The following is a 22,273-nucleotide window of genomic DNA, read 5'->3' on the forward strand; positions in this document are numbered from 1 at the left end:
TCTACAGGTGGATATAACTTGACATAAACACTACATGACTCTACAGGTGAGGTATAACTTGACATAAACACTACATGACTCTACAGGTGGATATAACTAAACATAAACACTACATGATTTTACAGGTGGATATAACTAGACATAAACACTACATGACTCTACAGGTGGATATAACTAGACATAAACACTACATGATTTTACAGGTGGATATAACTAGACATAAACACTACATGACTCTACAGGTGGATATAACTAGACATAAACACTACATGATTTTACAGGTGGATATAACTTGACATAAACACTACATGACTCTACAGGTGGATATAACTAGACATAAACACTACATGACTCTCCAGGTGAGGTATAACTTGACATAAACACTACATGACTCTACAGGTGGATATAACTTGACATAAACACTACATGACTCTACAGGTGAGGTATAACTTGACATAAACACTCCGTGACTCTACAGGTGAGGTAAAACTTGACATAAACACTACATGACTCTACAGGTGGATATAACTAGACATAAACACTCCGAGACTCTACAGGTGGATATAACTTGACATAAACACTCCGTGACTCTACAGGTGGATATAACTAGACATAAAAACTACATGACTCTACAGGTGGATATAACTAGACATAAACACTACATGACTCTACAGGTGGATATAACTTGACATAAACACTCCGAGACTCTCCAGGTGAGGTATAACTTGACATAAACACTCCGTGACTCTACAGGTGAGGTAAAACTTGGCATAAACACTACATGACTCTACAGGTAGATATAACTTGACATAAACACTACATGACTCAGATGTGGTCTGTTGTAAAATCGTGGCACCTGATGTGAATAAACTCAGTGTGTACCACGAGGGTTGTCCACAACTCACCAATCCGACACATGTGCCGAGGGCCACGAAGGAGCTGTTGTGCAGGGTAGACGTCCCCGTGTAGAAGCAGTCGCCGTCTCCCCGGGGGCAAGGGGACACCACCGCCCCACCCTTCCCATCTGTGTGGGTCATAAGGCAGCCTGGGCGTGAAGAAGTCCAAATAAGTGAGTGAGTGAATTAAAGTTAACGTCACATCGGCAATATGTTAGCCATATCGTGACGATCCTAATAAGTAGTTATTGTAGCAATTGTTATTGTCAATCTCTAGACATCCTCGGTTATCCGGTGTATTATATCGTCATGGAGATTTTACACACTTGATAATCGAGGATGCCGATTAAACTAGCATTTTTGTCACACACGGGACAAGTTTAACCAATTAAAATTAAATGCTTATAAAAAATGAATATATTTCTGAAGACGTCTCAGATGAGAAGGAGAGTGGTGTCCCTTGTATTACCTGGCGCCACTAGGTGTTGATTGCGTTCAAGGTGGAGGTCATACTCCTCTCCCAAGGCCTTCAGGCGGTACTGGAGTAGGGGTGGGTGTATCAGAGAGGTGCGGGGGTGACGACGTCGTACAGGGTGGACGATGTCGTACTTCGGCACTGTTGACACAGACGAACTGGTATTAACTCAATATCATGACGATAGACATTCTCAAGATATTTTAAAATGATATCTTCCTTACATCTAAATCGGCCAAAACGTGTCAGCCAATGTCTTACCTTCCCGACTGTTGCGAGTTCCAAAGTAGAGTTCAAGGTCATTCTCAGACAAATGGTGGTGAAACTGAAACGTCGAACAGATATATAGAGACAAGGTTCCACACCTAGGGTCAAGGTCGGATAGCTAGAAACATGGTTCGACTCCTAGAAACAAGTTTCGACATCTAGAGACAAAGTTCCACATCTACAGACAAGGTCTGACACCAAGAAACAAGGTCTGACACCAAGAGACAAGGTCTGACACCAAGAGACAAGGTCTAACACCTAGAGACAAGGTCTGACACCAAGAGAAAAGGTCTGACACCAAGAAACAAGGTCTGACACCTAGAGACAAGGTCTGACACCTAGAGACAAGGTCTGACACCTCGAGACAAGGTCTGACACCTAGAGACAAGGTCTAACACCTAGATACAACATCTGACACCTAGATACAAGGTTTGACACCTAGAGACATGGTCTAACACCTAGAGATAACGTCTAACACCTAGAGACAAGGTCTGACACCAAGAGACAAAGCCTGACACCTAGAGACAAGGTCTCACTCCTTCCCCCACTCACTCACTCACTCACTCACTCACTTACTCACTCACTTACTCACTCACCCCTTCCCCCACTCACTCCCCCACTCACTCCTTCCCCCACTCACTCACTCCCCCACCCACTCACTCACTCACTCACTGAAGCTAGTCATGACCACATGTCTCACCTTCACTGACACAGCCGTTGTCGACGTCGCACAGAGAACAAGCCACAGAGCTGTTGCCCCCACCATCACACCGTACTTCAAATACTGCAAGTACTTCACGGCGTCTACAACAGCTTACTCGTCGTTTCAGTGGCTGTCCAAGTATAGCATAATTCACAGAAGTGTTGAGGGGCAATCTTGTACAAAGAGAAACTACAACAGCGGCAACTACAACATAAACAACAATAGCTGCAGACACATTTACTTACGAACCGAAAATAAACATTTCTATCACCCCTGTACGAATATGCCATGAAATAAAACATGTCACAAAAAAAATGAAACGACATGTTCCAAGATTAACGGGTATATCAGACCAGAGGTCTCAGTGATTATTTTGTCGGAACTCCGGGGTGGGCTACAAACCTGGCTTGACGCCTGCCGGTTCAAGAGAGCGGTCGTATCAACCTGAATGTTATGGGGAAACAATGATCGCACCAATATTGTCTCTTCTGTGCATTGGGTATTCTACACACTCTCATACATAGCATTTCCTGTCTTGTCATTGAAGGACCACACAGGATCTGGTGTTGCCTAACTCTCACTCTACCTTTAACAAGAAACCAAGCCGTGACGAGCAGAATCCACTATATCGAGGGTCTAGTCTCAAACACAGTGACCAGCAATCAGTCACTATATAAAGGGAACAATGACAAACAGTCAACCACTATAACGAGGGACCCAGTGACAGTCTACCGCTATAACGAGGGACACAAACAGTCTATCACTATATCGGGGGACACAGTGACAAACAGTCTACCACTATAACGAGGGACACAAACAGTCTACCACTATAACGAGGGACACAAACAGTCTACCACTATAACGAGGGACACAAACAGTCTACCACTATATCGAGGGACACAAACAGTCTACCACTATAACGAGGGACACAAACAGTCTACCACTATAACGAGGGACACAAACAGTCTACCACTATAACGAGGGACACAAACAGTCTACCACTATAACGAGGGACACAAACAGTCTACCACTATAACGAGGGACACAAACAGTCTACCACTATAACGAGGGACACAAACAGTCTACCACTATAACGAGGGACACAAACAGTCTACCACTATAACGAGGGACACAAACAGTCTACCACTATAACGAGGGACACAAACAGTCTACCACTATAACGAGGGACACAAACAGTCTACCACTATAACGAGGGACACAAACAGTCTACCACTATATCGAGGGACACAAACAGTCTACCACTATAACGAGGGACACAAACAGTCTACCACTATAACGAGTGACACAAACAGTCTACTACTATAACGAGGGACACAAACAGTCTACCCCTATAACGAGGGACACAAACAGTTTATCACTATATCGAGGGACACAGTGACAAACAGTCTACCACTATAACGAGGGACACAGTGACAAACAGTCTACCATTATATCGAGGGACACAGTGACAGTCTACCACTATAACGAGGGACACAGTGACAGTCTACCACTATAACGAGGGACACAAACAGTCTACCACTATAACGAGGGACACAGTGACAAACAGTCTACCATTATATCGAGGGACACAAACAGTCTACCACTATAACGAGGGACCCAGTGACAGTCTACCACTATAACGAGGGACACAAACAGTCTACCACTATAACGAGGGACACAAACAGTCTACTACTATAACGAGGGACACAGTGACAAACAGTCTACCACTATATCGAGGGACACAGTGACAGTCTACCACTATAACGAGGGACACAAACAGTCTACCACCATAACGAGGGACCTAGTGACAAACAGTCTACCACTATATCGAGGGACACAGTGACAGTCTACCACTATAACGAGGGACCCAGTGACAGTCTACCACTATAACGAGGGACCCAGTGACAAACAGTCTACCACTATAGCGAGGGACCCAGTGACACACAGTCTACCACTATATCGAGGGACACAGTGACAAACAGTCTACCATTATATCGAGGGACACAGTGACAAACAGCGAGGGGCGAAGGCCCGAGGGCATTTCCTACGGTAAAACATGCTTGCTTTTCTATAATGCCCACGGTTCATGTTTTATCCGACTTATAAACCGTCAGAAAAAGCGAAAGAATATGCAAAAAATATAGCACGTACTCGATAGCAATTGAGGAACACGTGGCACAACAACGCAACAACGCGAACGGTGATTGATTGATTGAATGATTATAAGAAAGGTTTATGGGTGTTCGGGCAACAAGGTCCATGTACACCTTGCCCATAATAAAGGTTTGCTAAGTACCTCGATACTTCACAGTGTAGTAAGACTGCCGGACGCTTTAAAATCACCACACACTAGTCTGAGATTGTCTGACATATTCAATAGAGAACTGAAGACATCATAGGTAGCAAGAGCATTATTATAGACAGGAAAATGGAGACTGATCTTTTATCCTTCAAATGTTTATTGACTTCAGTCCCTTCTGATTGGGATGGTGGAACCTTATTTCACTAAATGACAGTGAGTGAGTGCGTTTAGCACTACCTCCTCTAAAACCAAACTGACGATCTTTACGTAGGCAGACATAACCTTCCCAACGGAATTGCTGGTTAAGATTCAAGAACGTCTCCTGAAGACATATAACATCTGGCATTAGGTCAGACTGTTATTAAAAACCTTAAACCCTGGACCACAAGCACTTAGTGATCTAGCATCAAGAGAGCCATAAGAAGGATGGGTTAAGACTTCCATTGTTGACCCTCAACCATGCTCGTCAGATCATCAGGGGACAATCTTAACCCCAAGAGGGACTGGGCAGCTGAAGCTATCGTCTGGAGACCATCAGACTAGAATGCACGAGTAGTGCCAAGATTAACTCGTCCTCAATTTCACTCATCTCAATATCCAGATCAATACCAGAGATGACTCCACGGGTTCTCATTAATGATTCAGGTTCATGAGTGGTGACAAAATGTTCAACAAGTTCTGTGACTTGCAAAAGTGTTTGGGCAGGCTCAACAGTTTTTGCTGTGACACTAACATCTCCCCTGGCCATCCACTGAACACTGACTATTTCTGTGGTGACCTTAGCCAAGGCTCTAGCCAAAGCGCGCTGGGTCATCAGTTGACAGAGGGTCGTTGAACCATCATCATATTCATCTACATCGGCTTTAAAGATAAATGTGGTTGATTTGATCCGCACTGGCTCATTAAATACAAAAGTAAGATCAGACCACGCAGTAGGGGGGACAGTATTTGGTTGCTTGGCAACACAGGCTTTTTTAGAAGTACCATCCTCCCTGAAGCCACCGCTTTGAACCGTCCTCTCATTCCATTCTGTTGTCAGCCATTGCCGAGGACAATCCCCAACAACTGACTGTAACAAACAGCAAACACCAAAAAGATTTTAAAACTTTGAATGCAATGAAGTCAAAAGCCAAAACAACCAAAAAGTAAGTACCATAAACAATCAAGTGTGTTGTATAACAGTAGACAAGTTGCTGAGAGGCAAAAGGCGTCCGAACTGCGGTGATATTGTGTGCTGCTGGTTTGTGCGCTTTCGTTCCCTGTTATGAAACAAGTTGCGCGAACACAACCACGTGCAGCACGCACCCGCTGCAGCCGATATCTCAATTAGCGTCAGTCACGTGGGGTAGCATCAAGATGGAACGTGGCGAAGATGGCGACATTTTGATAACGCAGTTCACTTCTTTCGAGAACACAGGGGTAGGCCACAGGAGTGTTCAAGCGATGGCAGGGAGACGGAGAAGCTGGAACATCTCGGACACTATACACTTGCCCTCTGCTTGTTTAAGAAACGACCTCCAACTACTTGATGACGACAGTTTGAACACTTCGTTGAAATGTTTTATATTCAAGGCGAGAAACTGACTTCAGCAAAAGATCGAACGAATTGTAACTTTAGCAGTACCAACTACTGGATATTGAGATTTATTATAAACAATGCCAATTCACCAACATGTATCCACCTTCTGTGTACCGACCCTTATAAATCTGCAGCATTCACTGATATTGAACAGGCTGATGTACTCAGTAATTACTTCGTTTCTATTTGTGATGTTGATGGCGGTGATGAGCCGCTCCCGGGTTTCAGTCAACGTTGTGAAACCTCTCTCTCGGATATATCTGTTACCCAATCAGACATAAGCGATTTCACAAAGACACTACCATGCAATAAATCAAGCGGACCAGATAATACAAACCCCAGACTTTCAAAACCCTTGGCTGATAGTATTGTCATCCCTTTATAATTTTTAATCAATCGGTACAAGAAGCTATCTTTGCAGAAAAAATGGAAACTCGCTCACGTCATGCCATTATACAAGAAAGGTGACAAAGCACTTCCCTCAAACTACAGACCAATTAGTCTGTTATCAATTCTTGGAAAGTTACAGGAGTGATTAGTCTTTAAACGGTTATATAACTATTTCAATATGAATAGTCTCCTGTACAAATATCAATCTGGCTTTGTACCAGGACATTCTACTACTTCCCAAATAAGAGAAATATATAATGATATTGTCTCATATGTTGACAAGCATGAATACTATTGTACTTTACTTGTTTGAAAAATACACTAAAATATTGGTGTCAAAGGAACTTTTGTTGTTGAGTGACACCAATATTTTAGTGCATTTTTCAAACAAGTAAATTTGGTTTTCAATATTGTAGTACATGTATGGAATCAAGTCACATAAACGCAACTACTACAGAAAAGCATGCATTCCATGCAAAATGTGACTTTTATGCAAGCCCGATGCATTTCACTGCCCAAAAATGGGTATAAAACTTGGGGGCCTTAACAGAATTTCATATGCATTGTTTAGCATCGTGCTGACAACAACCACTCAGAAAAACAACAAAATTACGCAATTATTCAACATTACGAAATGCCACGCCTGTCCGAAAATGAGCGTCTGCGAGCTATTGGTTTGCTTGAAGCAGTCAACGTGATGTTGCAAGACAATTTTAACGTCCACAGAAACACCATTTGGTGTTTATGGCAACGTTGGCAACAGACGAATGCAATCAGAGACCATCCTCGGAGTGGCAGCCTCAGATGTGCAGGGATTGTCGCTAGACATCCCATTTTGACACGAAACCACCGTCAAGCACGTCTACAGTGGTGCAGACAGCGTCTACGCTGGACGGCCATGCAGTGAGGACAAGTTCTATTCACTGACGAGTCTCGTTTTCACCCCAGCCACAGCGATGGACGGATTCGATTGTACCGACGTCGAGGTGAACGTTACGTCAATCATTGTGTCATGGAAGAAGATCGGTTCGGGGGCGGCAGCGTTATGGTATGGGGTGGGATTACAGCAAGACAGAGGACCCGTTTGATTGTGGTAGAGGGAAATCTCAATGGACAGCGCTACCGCGACGAGATCATCGGCCATGTTGTTCCACCGTTTTTGCGTCGTCATGGCCCAGGCATTACCTTTCAACATGACAACGCCCGGCCTCATATTGCTTGACTTGTTCAGGATTGTCTTCAACAAAACAACGTGAATGTCATCCCCTGGCCGGCTCGCTCCCCTGATCTCTCACCAATCGAGCACATGTGGGATGACAATGCCAGGCCTCACTGTTCGCATGCAGTCGTGGATTACATGAGGGCCAATGCAATAACGACTTTACCCTGGCCGGCAATGAGACCAGATTTGAACCCCCTTGAACATGTTTGGGATATTCTGGGGCGGCGCATACAGGCACGAGGTCCTTCTGTAAAGATTTACGCCAATTGGAAGCAGCATTGCATCAGGAGTGGTTGTTGTTGACCCATCAACAGATCCAACGTCTGAGTGGAGGCATGAGACGTTGGAGGGAATGCGCAATCGGGGCACGTGATGGTTATACCCGCTCCTGATCTGTTTCACGTGTCATGTCAAGTAGAGACTTTAAGGAACATTTTCACATGAAACATCAAACGTAACTCGTTTACTTAATCCTGCAGCTCCACACTTTTTTAGGTATTGTCTAAGGTCAAAAACAGTACCTATGTTACCATGATGTTTTTGTCAGTAAATGTCAATCACAACTCACCAATATCTACTTTATTTGTTGTCAAATGTTTGTTCCATCCGATGACATTGGTATCGCCCAGCTCCTGTGGTCAGTCATCCCATGCCATGATTTTTGCCATTTGTCATGGTTCAGAAATAGGGGTGTGCTTAATGTTTTTTATTTGTGTATATTTAGGTACACTGTACAGAATATTCGTTGAGAGAACATACAACTGATCTAAGGGTAGAGGAACATAATTAAGAATATCCCGGGTAGGTGGGGCGTCAGGACTTAACGAGGAATCAGTCGCTATATCGGGGAACAGTGATGAGCAATCAGTCCCTATATCGGGGAACAGTGATGAGCAATAAGTCACTATATCGGGGAACAGTGACGAGCAATCAGTCACTATATCGGGGAACAGTGACGAGCAATCAGTCCCTATATCGGGGAACAGTGACAAGCAATCAGTCGCTATATCGGGGAACAGTGACAAGCAATCAGTCCCTATATCAGGGAACAGTGACAAGCAATCAGTCGCTATATCAGGGAACAGTGACAAGCAATCAGTCCCTATATCGGGGAACAGTGATGAGCAATCAGTCCCTATATCGGGGAACAGTGACGAGCAATTAGTCACTATATCGGGGAACAGTGACGAGCAATTAGTCCCTATATCGGGGAACAGTGACGAGCAATTAGTCACTATATCTGGGAACAGTGATGAGCAATTAGTCACTATATCGGGGAACAGTGACAAGCAATCAGTCCCTATATCTGGGAACAGTGATGAGCAATTAGTCACTATATCGGGGAACAGTGACGAGCAATTAGTCACTATATCGGGGAACAGTGACGAGCAATTAGTCACTATATCTGGGAACAGTGATGAGCAATCAGTCCCTATATCGGAGAACAGTGACGAGCAATTAGTCACTATATCGGGGAACAGTGACGAGCAATCAGTCCCTATATCTGGGAACAGTGACAAGCAATCAGTCGCTATATCGGGGAACAGTGATGAGCAATCAGTCCCTATATCGGGGAACAGTGACAAGCAATAAGTCACTATATCGGGGAACAGTGACAAGCAATCAGTCCCTATATCAGGGAACAGTGACAAGCAATCAGTCGCTATATCGGGGAACAGTGACAAGCAATCAGTCCCTATATCTGGGAACAGTGATGAGCAATCAGTCCCTATATCGGGGAACAGTGACAAGCAATAAGTCACTATATCGGGGAACAGTGACAAGCAATCAGTCCCTATATCAGGGAACAGTGACAAGCAATCAGTCGCTATATCGGGGAACAGTGACAAGCAATCAGTCCCTATATCAGGGAACAGTGACAAGCAATCAGTCGCTATATCAGGGAACAGTGACAAGCAATCAGTCCCTATATCGGAGAACAGTGACAAGCAATCAGTCGCTATATCGGGGAACAGTGATGAGCAATCAGTCCCTATATCGGGGAACAGTGACGAGCAATCAGTCCCTATATCGGGGAACAGTGATGAGCAATCAGTCCCTATATCTGGGAACAGTGATGAGCAATCAGTCCCTATATCGGGGAACAGTGATGAGCAATCAGTCCCTATATCGGGGAACAGTGATGAGCAATCAGTCCCTATATCGGGGAACAGTGACGAGCAATCAGTCCCTATATCGGAGAACAGTGACAAGCAATCAGTCGCTATATCAGGGAACAGTGACAAGCAATCAGTCGCTATATCGGGGAACAGTGACAAGCAATCAGTCGCTATATCGGGGAACAGTGACAAGCAATCAGTCCCTATATCGGGGAACAGTGACGAGCAATCAGTCCCTATATCGGAGAACAGTGACAAGCAATAAGTCACTATATCGGAGAACAGTGACAAGCAATTAGTCACTATATCTGGGAACAGTGACAAGCCATCAGTCCCTATATCGGAGAACAGTGACAAGCAATCAGTTCCTATAACGGGGAACAGTGACGAGCAATCAGTCCCTATATCGGGGAACAGTGACAAGCAATCAGTCCCTATATCGGGGAACAGTAACAAGCAATCAGTCCCTCTTTTTGGGAGCAATGACAAGCAATCAGTCCCTCCACGGGGAACAGTGACAAGCAATCAGTCCCTATTTTTGGGAACAGTGACGAGCAATCAGTCCCTATATCGGGGAACAGTGACGAGCAATCAGTCCCTATATCGGGGAACAGTGACAAGCAATCGGTCACTATATCGGGGAATGGTGACAAGCAATCAGTCCCTATAAAGGGGAACAGTGATGAGCAATCAGTCCCAATATCGGGGAACAGTGACAAGCAATTAGTCACTATATCTGGGAACAGTAACAAGCAATCAGTCATTATATCGGGAAATGGTGACAAGCAATCAGTCCCTATATCGGGGAACAGTGACAAGCAATAAGTCACTATATCGGGGAACAGTGACAAGCAATAAGTCACTATATTGGGGAATGGTGACAAGCAATCAGTCCCTATATCGGAGAACAGTGACAAGCAATCAGTCATTATATCTGGGAACAGTGACAAGCAATCAGTCCCTATATCGGGGAACAGTGACAAGCAATAAGTCACTATATCTGGGAACAGTGACAAGCAATAAGTCACTATATCGGGGAATGGGGACAAGCAATCAGTCCCTATATCGGGGAACAGTGACAAGCAATCAGTCATTATATCGGGGAATGGTGACAAGCAATCAGTCATTATATCGGGGAACAGTGACAAGCAATCAGTCATTATATCGGGGAATGGTGACAAGCAATCAGTCCCTATATCGGGGAACAGTAACAAGCAATCAGTCATTATATCGGGGAATGGTGACAATCAATCAGTCACTATATCGGGGAACAGTGACAAGCAATAAGTCACTATATCTGGGAACAGTGACAAGCAATAAGTCACTATATCGGGGAATGGTGACAAGCAATCAGTCCCTATATCGGGGAACAGTGACAAGCAATCAGTCATTATATCGGGGAATGGTGACAAGCAATCAGTCATTATATCGGGGAATGGTGACAAGCAATCAGTCATTATATCGGGGAACAGTGACAAGCAATCAGTCATTATATCGGGGAATGGTGACAAGCAATTAGTCACTATATCTGGGAACAGTAACAAGCAATCAGTCATTATATCGGGGAATGGTGACAAGCAATCAGTCTCTATATCGGGGAACAGTGACAAGCAATAAGTCACTATATCTGGGAACAGTGACAAGCAATAAGTCACTATATCGGGGAATGGTGACAAGCAATCAGTCCCTATATCGGGGAACAGTGACAAGCAATCAGTCATTATATCGGGGAATGGTGACAAGCAATCAGTCATTATATCGGGGAGCAGTGACAATCAATCAGTCACTATATCGGGGAACAGTGACAAGCAATCGGTCGCTATATCGGGGAACAGTGACAAGCAATCGGTCGCTATATCGGAGAACAGTGACAAGCAATCAGTCATTATATCGGGGAATAGTGACAAGCAATCGGTTATATCGGGGAACAGTGACAAGCAATCAGTCCCTATATCGGGGAACAGTGACAAGCAATCAGTCATTATATCGGGGAATGGTGACAAGCAATCAGTCATTATATCGGGGAATGGTGACAAGCAATCAGTCATTATATCGGGGAGCAGTGACAATCAATCAGTCACTATATCGGGGAACAGTGACAAGCAATCGGTCCCTATATCGGGGAACAGTGACAAGCAATCGGTCGCTATATCGGAGAACAGTGACAAGCAATCAGTCATTATATCGGGGAATAGTGACAAGCAATCGGTTATATCGGGGAACAGTGACAAGCAATCAGTCCCTATATCGGGGAACAGTGACAAGCAATCGGTCGATGAACGTGGGGACATCGTCTTTTCCAGTTCTCTGTTCCTTCAGTTAAATCTGATGGCGCCACAGTTCGCCCTATAATAAATGTATGATGAAATGCTGAGTTTGAAATCAATTATAAAGCATCGAGAGATGAAGTAATGAAAGTAGGACGTGTTTGCTGTGTAATTAAATGGGAGACATCGATACGAGCCGTGTCATTAGACCTGCAGGAGACACGGTCCTGGTCTGGTGTCTTCCGCTCTCCGAGCATCATATTCCGGATGCACTTGGAAGTTCAATACAATGATTATTTTTGTAAAGAAATTGAATTCCCTTATCTTGGATACTGGCACTGCGTTAAGTGGCATGAGAGTACTACACGTGTTTGTACCCACACAGATGTAATAACCCTTGTGTTGTCAAAATAGACAATATCTTTATGGATAATGGCTTGTTTATTCTCCTGTAATAGTGACGGTATGGACGTCTTGGTGGAGAACATAACGTTACCCGACAGAAAGTGTCCACTTTGTAAACTATCTGGCATAGTGATGAATTCCATTATTTGTTTATTTGTCCATCTTTAGAAAACGACAGAAAACATTTTTATTGACAGAAATGACTACATTAGACCCAATATGTGTCAATGAACTCAATAATCCACGAGAAGGAACATTGAGAAAATTGTCCAAGTTTTGTAAAAGCACCATGACAGTGTTTAAACCTGTCAAGTAAATCTGTCTCTATTTAATTGCACATATATATTGTTACGTCAGTGAATTTGAATCTATATGCATACCTGCTCGGCAAAGATGTTTTGTATGTAAACCATGCATATTCATATGTACATGTAGATGTTGGTGCATTGATTGTGTCTGTTCCGCCGCTGATAGGGTCATGGGGGGAAAGTCAGTTCGGGTACAGATCCTTGTACCGCGGTCACACAAGACTGCATCGTTAACACGATAATCCTGTGTGGTAGGATTACCAGTAACAACTATCCTACATGTGGAGAGGTTGGAAGAACTATTACTTGATGAGTTCATGGTACGTGGATGGGATGAAATAGCCTTCTGTCAACAGAGATCAAGGCTATGTCATCACGTCACCCCCCCACCCCCCCCCCCCCCCCCACCCCACCCCCCCCACCCCCCCACCCCCCTCACACACACACACCCGGGATCCGCCTCGTTCCAGACATGTGTTGCAGTTACCATACTTAAACACAGACTGTGTTAGTCGGTTCTAGAGCTAATCTCGCTTTGTAGAACCAGGCCAGGGAGGGCGTGTCTCCGTGGCGTGTTGATGCAGGCTGCACCTGTGCTGGGACATACTGATGTCAACCATGCAGAATGTTAATAAGTACCGCTATATATCGTGACTTATCTGATGATGATGATGATGATTATGATGATGTTGGAGATTTACCGAGCGCTTCCGGAGGTGCCAGTTTCGCACTCGGATATCTTTACATCCCAAACATATAACAAAAGGATAATGATGGTGATCTATGTATTGCAACTGAGGCAACAAGTACATAGGTTCAGAATACGCAGCGCTTCCAAGATTATTCTTGTAATAAAACTCAAGTCCTACCTGCAGATGAAGTGGGTGTCCCTGCTTCGTCCCGAGGATGCACTCGACTACAGGTGTTCAAGGTGGCAGGTAGACTCCGTGATCCCTGGGGGTGGGGCTGATCAGGACCTATATACACGCAGCCGTCCACCCATCACATTGTCAGGCCCCGGGGATGAGATGTGATAAAACTGTAGCGCCGACACCGATGTGTTAAATACTAATTATCACATACTAATAATCACACAATGCAGGCGTATAATCTCGCCCTCAGTTGCAAGTCGTTAATGCGAGACCCTGGACTTTAATGCTAGGTGCCGAGGCTAGATTGCGATATAAATCTTCTGAATGTGTTTAAACGGGTGGAAATCGAAGTTTTCTTGCTGCTGTGTTTGAGATACCGGGGTCTCCATGCCAATTAGCGCGTGCTGGATACCGCACAAACAAGGACACTGTGACATGAGCCGGCGTGTCAGCGTCACACCGTGGTCACCAGATACTGTAGTTGTACACCGTGGTCAGATGTATTACCGGGCTATTAAACCCCGGACAGACACGGATGAGGACAGACAGACAGACACGCCTTGAATGTCAGGCAATGGCTCTTGTTGCGATGGAGTACACATGGAACACCTGAAGGGTTTTACCAGTCTCATCTAACTTGTTAGATACCTTCAAATCACAAATGCCACGGTTGAGTTCTCCCACTATCCAATGCTTGTTACCCAAATGGTAAAATGGATTGGTCCCGACCATATCGAATTTGTCAGACACCCCATGAGAATATAAGGCTTACCAGAAATGAATGAAAATACTTTCATTGTGCTACATAGGTTTCCAAACCCACATACATAATTCCACAAAGTTTAATGTATTACAACATCAAGGTACACCCTTCAGCACTTGGGAACCGACTACTAGAGTGACTGCCGTCATATAGCACGAATATTGCTGAGTGCGGCTTTAAACAACAAACAAACAAACAAACATGTCTTAATGACGCATCTCCAGTGAACACATAATCTCGTAATCGGATCCTACTACAGATAATGGCAAGGTGTTGTCTCTCACAAAAACATGCCCTGTTCTTTTATGTAAACAATTTTCACATTTGAGTATCAACACTATCGATATTAAATTATAAAACACATTTTTTCAAGTTGATTCTACTTCTCACTTTGGATGTTATTAGTTCCAAGTTTGCTTTTCTCATATATTCTTTATTTCATATACAACGAAACACTTTAGAAATATGAACATTATAAAACTTAATTGATAAATTTATAAAGGTTGATTAACATAGGTTATAATAATTATACCAAGACAAATATATTTATCAACTCAATTTGTGACGAAAGCGTGTGTCTATATTACCGAATGTTGTTGCTGTCAAGGTGATGTTGAAAGTCAACTTGTTTGTGACAATGGATGCAAACATTGACATTCTGAAAATTCAATATTCTCAACAGAAGCCGAGGTGAGAACTTACAAATTGAAGGTTTTTTTCATGATCAAATGGTTCATTAGTTAAATTTATACGGGTAGAAAATGAAACAACATATAATTCTATTGCGGATTAGATCACTTACATTGTACTTTACCCCAGTAACTTCAAAGGTCTTTATTAATTTGCTCTCAATTATACAGAGGATTAAGTCTGTTAGGACTAGTCCATTGCCACAACAGGTAAATCTCATTTGTTTTGCCAAGTCATCTCTACTCCACCGTCTAGCCACTGGGGTATCCTCAAATGGGATGGAACCTTTAAATGAGGTGTTCCCCTGATGACTAGGTGAACTTGAGATGATTATTACAATACTCGTTCATGCAGTCAGTGAAGGTTAAGAAATGACGTTAAAATTGTTTTACGTTGATGGGGGTGTAATCGTGAATACCGATGTTCATACCGGTACATACACGCAAAACATATTGAAATTTATTCTTGCAAAGACATATGACAAAAACACTAACTTTCCAGAGTACTTATTTATTCACTTAAAAAACTAAAGTCAAGAATACGAAATCATCGAAATCGTTCAGCGTAATAAAGCAACACAAGCCCTCGCAATGTAGGCAGTGTTTGACTCCACACAAGCCCTCGCAATGTAGGCAGAGTTTGACTCCACACAAGCCCTCGCAATGTAGGCAGTGTTTGACTCCACACAAGCCCTCGCAATGTAGGCAGAGTTTGACTCCACACAAGCCCTCGCAATGTAGGCAGTGTTTGACTCCACACAAGCCCTCGCAATGTAGGCAGTGTTTGACTCCACACAAGCCTTCGCAATGTAGGCAGAGTTTGACTCCACACAAGCCCTCCCGATGTAGGCAGTGTTTGACTCCACACAATCCTTCGCAATGTAGGCAGTGTTTGACTCCACACAAGCCCTCGCAATGTAGGCAGTGTTTGACTCCACACAAGCCTTCCCAATGTAGGCAGTGTTTGACTCCACACAAGCCCTCGCAATGTAGGCAGTGTTTGACTCCACACAAGCCCTCGCAATGTAGGCAGTGTTTGACTCCACACAAGCCCTCGCAATGTAGGCAGTGTTTGACTCAACACAAGCCCTCACAATGTAGGCAGTTTGACTCCACACAAGCCCTCGCAATGTAGGCAGTGTTTGACTCCACACAAGCCTCACAACGTAGGCAGTGTTTGACTCCCCACAAGCCTTCGCAATGTAGGCAGTGTTTGACTCCACATAAGCCCTCGCAATGTAGGCAGTGTTTGACTCCACACAAGCCCTCGCAATGTAGGCAGAGTTTGACTCCACACAAGCCTTCGCAATGTAGGCAGAGTTTGACTCCACACAAGCCCTCGCGATGTAGGCAGTGTTTGACTCCACACAAGCCTTCGCAATGTAGGCAGTGTTTGACTCCACACAAGCCCTCGCAATGTAGGCAGTGTTTGACTCCACACAAACCTTCCCAATGTAGGCAGTGTTTGACTCCACACAAGCCCTCGCAATGTAGGCAGTGTTTGACTCCACACAAGCCCTCGCAATGTAGGCAGTGTTTGACTCCACACAAGCCCTCGCAATGTAGGCAGTGTTTGACTCAACACAAGCCCTCACAATGTAGGCAGTTTGACTCCACACAAGCCCTCGCAATGTAGGCAGTGTTTGACTCCACACAAGCCTCACAACGTAGGCAGTGTTTGACTCCCCACAAGCCTTCGCAATGTAGGCAGTGTTTTACTCCACATAAGCCCTCGCAATGTAGGCAGTGTTTGACTCCACACAAACCCTTGCAATGTAGGCAGAGTTTGACTCCACACAAGCCCTCGCAATGTAGGCAGTGTTTGACTCCACACAAGCCCTCGCAATATAGGCAGTGTTTGACTCCACACAATGCGATGGCATGTATCTATTGGCAGTGTTTGACTCCACACAACGAGATGGCATGTATCTGTAGGCAGTGTTTGACTCCATACAATGAGACGGCATGTATCTGTAGGTAGTGTTTTACTCTACACAGTGATATGGCGTGTATCTGTAGGTAGTGTTTGACTCCACACAATGAGATGGCATGTATCTGTAGGCAGTGTTTGACTCCACACAAGCCCTCGCAATGTAGGCAGTGTTTGACTCCACACAAGCCTTCGCAATGTAGGCAGTGTTTGACTCAACACAAGCCCTCACAATGTTGGCAGTTTGACTCCACATAAGCCCTTGCAATGTAGGCAGTGTTTGACTCCACAAAAGCCTCACAATGTAGGCAGTGTTTGACTCAACACAAGCCCTCGCAATGTAGGCAGAGTTTGACTCCACACAAGCCTTCCCAATGTAGGCAGTTTGACTCCACACAAGCCCTCGTAATGTAGGCAGTGTTTGACTCCACACAAGCCCTCACAATGTAGGCAGTGTTTGACTCCACACAAGCCTTCCCAATGTAGGCAGTGTTTGACTCCACACAAGCCCTCGCAATGTAGGCAGTGTTTGACTCCACACAAGCCCTCCCAATGTAGGCAGCGTTTGACTCCACACAAGCTATCGCAATGTAGGCAGTGTTTGACTCCACACAAACCCTCGCAATATAGGCAGTGTTTGACTCAACACAAGCCCTCGCAATGTAGGCAGTGTTTGACTCCACACAAGCCTTCGCAATGTAGGCAGTGTTTGACTCCACACAAGCCCTCGTAATGTAGGCAGTGTTTGACTCCACACAAGCCCTCGCAATGTAGGCAGTGTTTGACTCCACACAAGCCTTCCCAATGTAGGCAGTGTTTGACTCCACACAAGCCCTCGCAATGTAGGCAGTGTTTGACTCCACACAAGCCCTCGCAATGTAGGCAGTGTTTGACTCCACACAAGCCCTCCCAATGTAGGCAGTGTTTGACTCCACACAAGCCCTCGCAATGTAGGCAGTGTTTGACTCCACACAAGCCCTCCCAATGTAGGCAGTGTTTGACTCCACACAAGCCCTCGCAATGTAGGCAGTGTTTGACTCCACACAAACCCTCGCAATGTAGGCAGTGTTTGACTCCACACAAACCCTCGTAATATAGGCAGTGTTTGACTCCACACAATGAGATGACATGTATCTGTAGGCAGTGTTTTACTCCACACAATGCGATGGCGTGTATCTGTAGGTAGTGTTTGACTCCATACAATGAGATGGCATGTATCTGTAGGTAGTGTTTGACTCCACACAATGAGATGGCATGTATCTGTAGGTAGTGTTTGACTCCACACAATGAGATGGCATGTATCTGTAGGTAGTGTTTGACTCCACACAATGAGATGGCATGTATCTGTAGGTAGTGTTTGACTCCACACAATGAGACGACGTGTATCTGTAGGCAGTGTTTGAATCCACACAATGAGACGACGTGTATCTGTAAGTAGTATTTGACTCCACACAGTGATATGGCATGTATCTGTAGGTAGTGTTTGACTCCATACAATGAGATTTCACGTATCTGTAGGTAGTGTTTGACTCAACACAATGAGATGGCATGTATCTGTAGGCAATGTTTGACTCTACACAATGAGATGGCATGTATCTGTAGGTAGTGTTTTACTCCACACGATGAGATGGCATGTATCTGTAGGTAGTGTTTGACTCCACACAATGAGATGGCATGTATCTGTAGGCAATGTTTGACTCTACACAATGAGATGGCATGTATCTGTAGGTAGTGTTTGACTTCACACAATGAGATGGCATGTATCTGTAGGTAGTGTTTGACTCCACACAATGAGATGGCATGTATCTGTAGGCAATGCTTGACTCTACACAATGAGATGGCATGTATCTGTAGGTAGTGTTTGACTTCACACAATGAGATGGCATGTATCTGTAGGTAGTGTTTGACTCCACATGATGAGATGGCGTGTACAGGTAGGTAATGTTTGACCCTATTTTTTGTTTTGTTCCGAGACACTAGAGCTCTCCCACTACGCACGCACACACTGTGTAGTAAAAACGATCCTATTTGTTTACCGTTTTTCTCATGTACACAGAAGACTTAATTTAACACTAACATGGTCGTTTGTTTCAACCAAATCAGTGAAGGCGCTAATGCAGGACATGCTTGCCCTCTCCGCGCGCACCTGGGGCGGGCACGGTTGGCCCAGTCGTCTGAGGCGCCGGAATTCGCTGTGCAGAGTTGCGTCCCTTGGGTACGCCAGAAACCTAAGATTGTGGGTTCGAATCCCGGTTCGCCCCGATTATGTTTCTAGGTTTGTCAGCACCATACCCGTACTTGTGGGTTTCATCAAAGTGGTAGACGACTGTGACCTGCATCACTTCGGACTTTCCTCCCACATCAAGCAAACACGTCGTAATATAACTGGAATACTGTTCTCAAAGCGGCGTTAAACCCGACTCACTCACTCATTCACTCTGCACCCAGTGGAATCAGTTCTCTGGTAATCACGTTTTATATAGTCTCAGTTTCCTTTTCTACACGTGTAATACAGTAAACTAGTGTTATAACGAACTCAAACGGACCACTAATTTTAGTTCGTTATAACCGTAGATCATTATAAGCATATTTATAGCATAATTACAGCAAATTTTAGTGATAAAAAAGTAAGTCCGTTATATCCGTCAGTTCGTTATAAGCGTGTTCGTTATAACGTAGTTAACTGTGCATTGTTCGAATGAAAACGGATGATACTCGAAAAGCTGAAAACGGTTTAAAAAAATGTTCAAAACGGTTTTATGTCCCTTAAGGGCAACCGTAGAAGTTGGAATTGTACATAACATATGCTGTGCTGTTGGTGCAGAAAACAGGATGTTGTCGAAGCAACCCTCATTCCTTGCGGTTATCTCTAGAGGCTGTTATGTCCTCCATTTCACTGTGTTAGGATGACCCAGCCACCGCCTCGTTTCGGCAGTGACGTCATAGCTCTCTTATCAGTACCGTCAAAATACATAACTGCTCTCGAACACTGGTGCAGTGTAGCTGGTCAGCTAGGTTTGGAGTCTGTCTTGAGCTCCTTGACTGCAGGGTATCTATCATAATACAGTGAATATAAACTACTCAAAAGAAGTTAAGGATCACGTGATTCTTTCATATTACAATAGTTAATCTCTCATGCCATGACAGATTAGCATTACCAATATGAAAGAATTGGGTGATCCTTAACTTCTTTTGAGTAGTATATAACACCCTGGGCGACAGAGGTTGCCCGCAGGGCTCACAACTAATGTCCTCATGAATTATATCTTAAAATGTCTATGGACTGTTTGGCCATGTGTTTGGATTTGTCGTCACTGAGAATCGATCCCACCTAACCAGAGACGAATGATACGACGCAGTGCACTCAAAACACAACAAAACACGTAGTAATGATGCTAGTTTAATATTGCAAAATAAATACACTCGTCTTGCTCATGAGAGCAGGGGGTCCTTTGTAGTGGGAATCAATGGAGGATTTCTCTACAGCACACTGTCACTCGGTGTTCCAAGTCAGGAGAGTTACCGCCCCTTGTAGTGACTGCATTTCGTATAGGAGGATTTCAATAGTTGAAGTAAAATGTTCATGTCAATGAATCGTGTCTCTTCTATCACTAAATTGTTCTCCTACTATCATTGAGTTGTATCGGTATCAGATTAGTTTCACGCTATGATCACGTGGTCTTTCTCTGCAGCAAAATAACAACTATGTACATGTCACACAAAACACACTCGGTCACGTGATGCACACAAACTATGTCACGTGATGCACAAAGAAGAAAGCACACACATTGTCCTCTGTGGAGGAGACAGTAGGGTCAGATTAGTTGTAGGTTCATTGACCGGAAGTCTTGGTTCACACTTCAACGCGCTTTCCGGTCATCTGAAACAAGACGAAGTGTAAAGTGACTGAATGGGGACGGTGTGCGAGACAACAGTGTCTTCAGTTGGTGTACGAATATACTGTAAGTCCTGACATGAATACGAGCAAGACATTCAAGGCTGAACATACGAGTGTCCCTTTCTCCATATGGAAAGTGAAGCATTATTATCTGGCCATATTGGAGCGAGTGAGTATGGTTTTACGCCGTCTTAGAAATATTGCAGCAATATCCAGCCGGGGGACACCAGAAATGGGCTTCAAACATTGTACCTATGTCTGGAATCGAACCCGGATCTTTGGCGTGACGAGCGAACGCTTTAACCACTAGGCTACCCGACCGCCCCGGAGCACACTGTAAGGTGCACGTGTTGGAAACATTGACACTCATGACAAATATCCTAAGAAAATACAATTGAAAACAACATATCTTACACTATTTGTGCATGGTCTAGTTCCGAGTGGTTCTACCTGGTCAACACTGGTTGCAGTATTCTACCCGATCTAACAGTTATTGCAATATTTTCATTTACTCTATGTTAGGTTGCAGTATTGTACCTGATCTAACAGTTATTGCAATATTTTCATTTGTTCTATGTTAGGTTGCAGTATTCTACCTGATCTAACAGTTATTGCAATATTTTAATTTGTTCTATGTTAGGTTGCAGTATTCTACCTGATCTAACAGTTATTGCAATATTTTCATTTACTCTATGTTAGGTTGCAGTATTCTACCTGATCTAACAGTTATTGCAATATTTTCATTTGTTCTATGTTAGGTTGCAGTATTCTACCTGATCTAACAGTTATTGCAATATTTTCATTTGTCCTATCTTTGGTTGCAAAAGAATACCTGATCTAACAGTTATTGCAATATTTTCACTTGTTCTAACTTAGGTTGCAATAGTCTACCTGATCTAACAGTTATTGCAATATTTTCATTTGTTCTATGTTAGGTTGCAGTATTCTACCTGATCTAACAGTTATTGCAATATTTTCATTTGTCCTATCTTTGGTTGCAAAAGAAAACCTGATCTAACAGCTATTGCAATATTTTCACTTGTTCTAACTTAGGTTGCAGTATTCTACCTGATGTAACAGTTGTTGCAATATTTTCACTTGTTCTATCTTAGGTTGCAGTATTCTACCTGATGTAACAGTTGTTGCAATATTTTCACTTGTTCTATCTTAGGTTGCAGTATTCTACC

The 22,273-nt window shown here is 43.9% G+C and overlaps 2 protein-coding genes across 6 annotated transcripts in view; both read right to left on the reverse strand.

The window, feature by feature from the left end:
• The window catches only part of LOC124145568 (A disintegrin and metalloproteinase with thrombospondin motifs 18-like), a 76,469-nt gene extending 62,267 nt beyond the window's left edge, over positions 1 to 14,202 (reverse strand). Inside the window, exons 1-5 of one of the 3 annotated variants that reach the window (XM_048389126.1) lie at positions 13,804 to 14,202; positions 2,339 to 2,471; positions 1,633 to 1,696; positions 1,366 to 1,512; positions 906 to 1,045 (exon numbers count right to left, since the gene is read on the reverse strand). In XM_048389126.1, the coding sequence (XP_048245083.1) occupies positions 906 to 1,045; positions 1,366 to 1,512; positions 1,633 to 1,696; positions 2,339 to 2,404 (417 nt within the window). In that variant the 5' untranslated portion in view covers positions 2,405 to 2,471; positions 13,804 to 14,202. Of the gene's footprint in view, positions 1 to 905; positions 1,046 to 1,365; positions 1,513 to 1,632; positions 1,697 to 2,338; positions 2,546 to 13,803 lie in introns of all 3 variants that reach the window. The other 2 variants (XM_048389124.1, XM_048389125.1) reach the window with 2 other exon arrangements.
• Positions 14,203 to 20,575: 6,373 nt separating this feature from the next.
• LOC124145587 (A disintegrin and metalloproteinase with thrombospondin motifs 18-like) overlaps positions 20,576 to 22,273 on the reverse strand; it is a 46,577-nt gene continuing 44,879 nt past the window's right edge. For all 3 annotated transcript variants that reach the window (XM_048389120.1, XM_048389119.1, XM_048389121.1), the window contains one exon: positions 20,576 to 21,068. The gene's annotated coding sequence lies outside the window, so the exon portion shown is untranslated. The remainder of the gene's footprint in view (positions 21,069 to 22,273) is intronic.

The sequence above is a fragment of the Haliotis rufescens genome, unplaced genomic scaffold, assembly GCF_023055435.1.
Source record: "Haliotis rufescens isolate VD_foot unplaced genomic scaffold, xgHalRufe1.0.p SCAF_8, whole genome shotgun sequence".
NCBI classification, from domain to species: domain Eukaryota; kingdom Metazoa; phylum Mollusca; class Gastropoda; order Lepetellida; family Haliotidae; genus Haliotis; species Haliotis rufescens.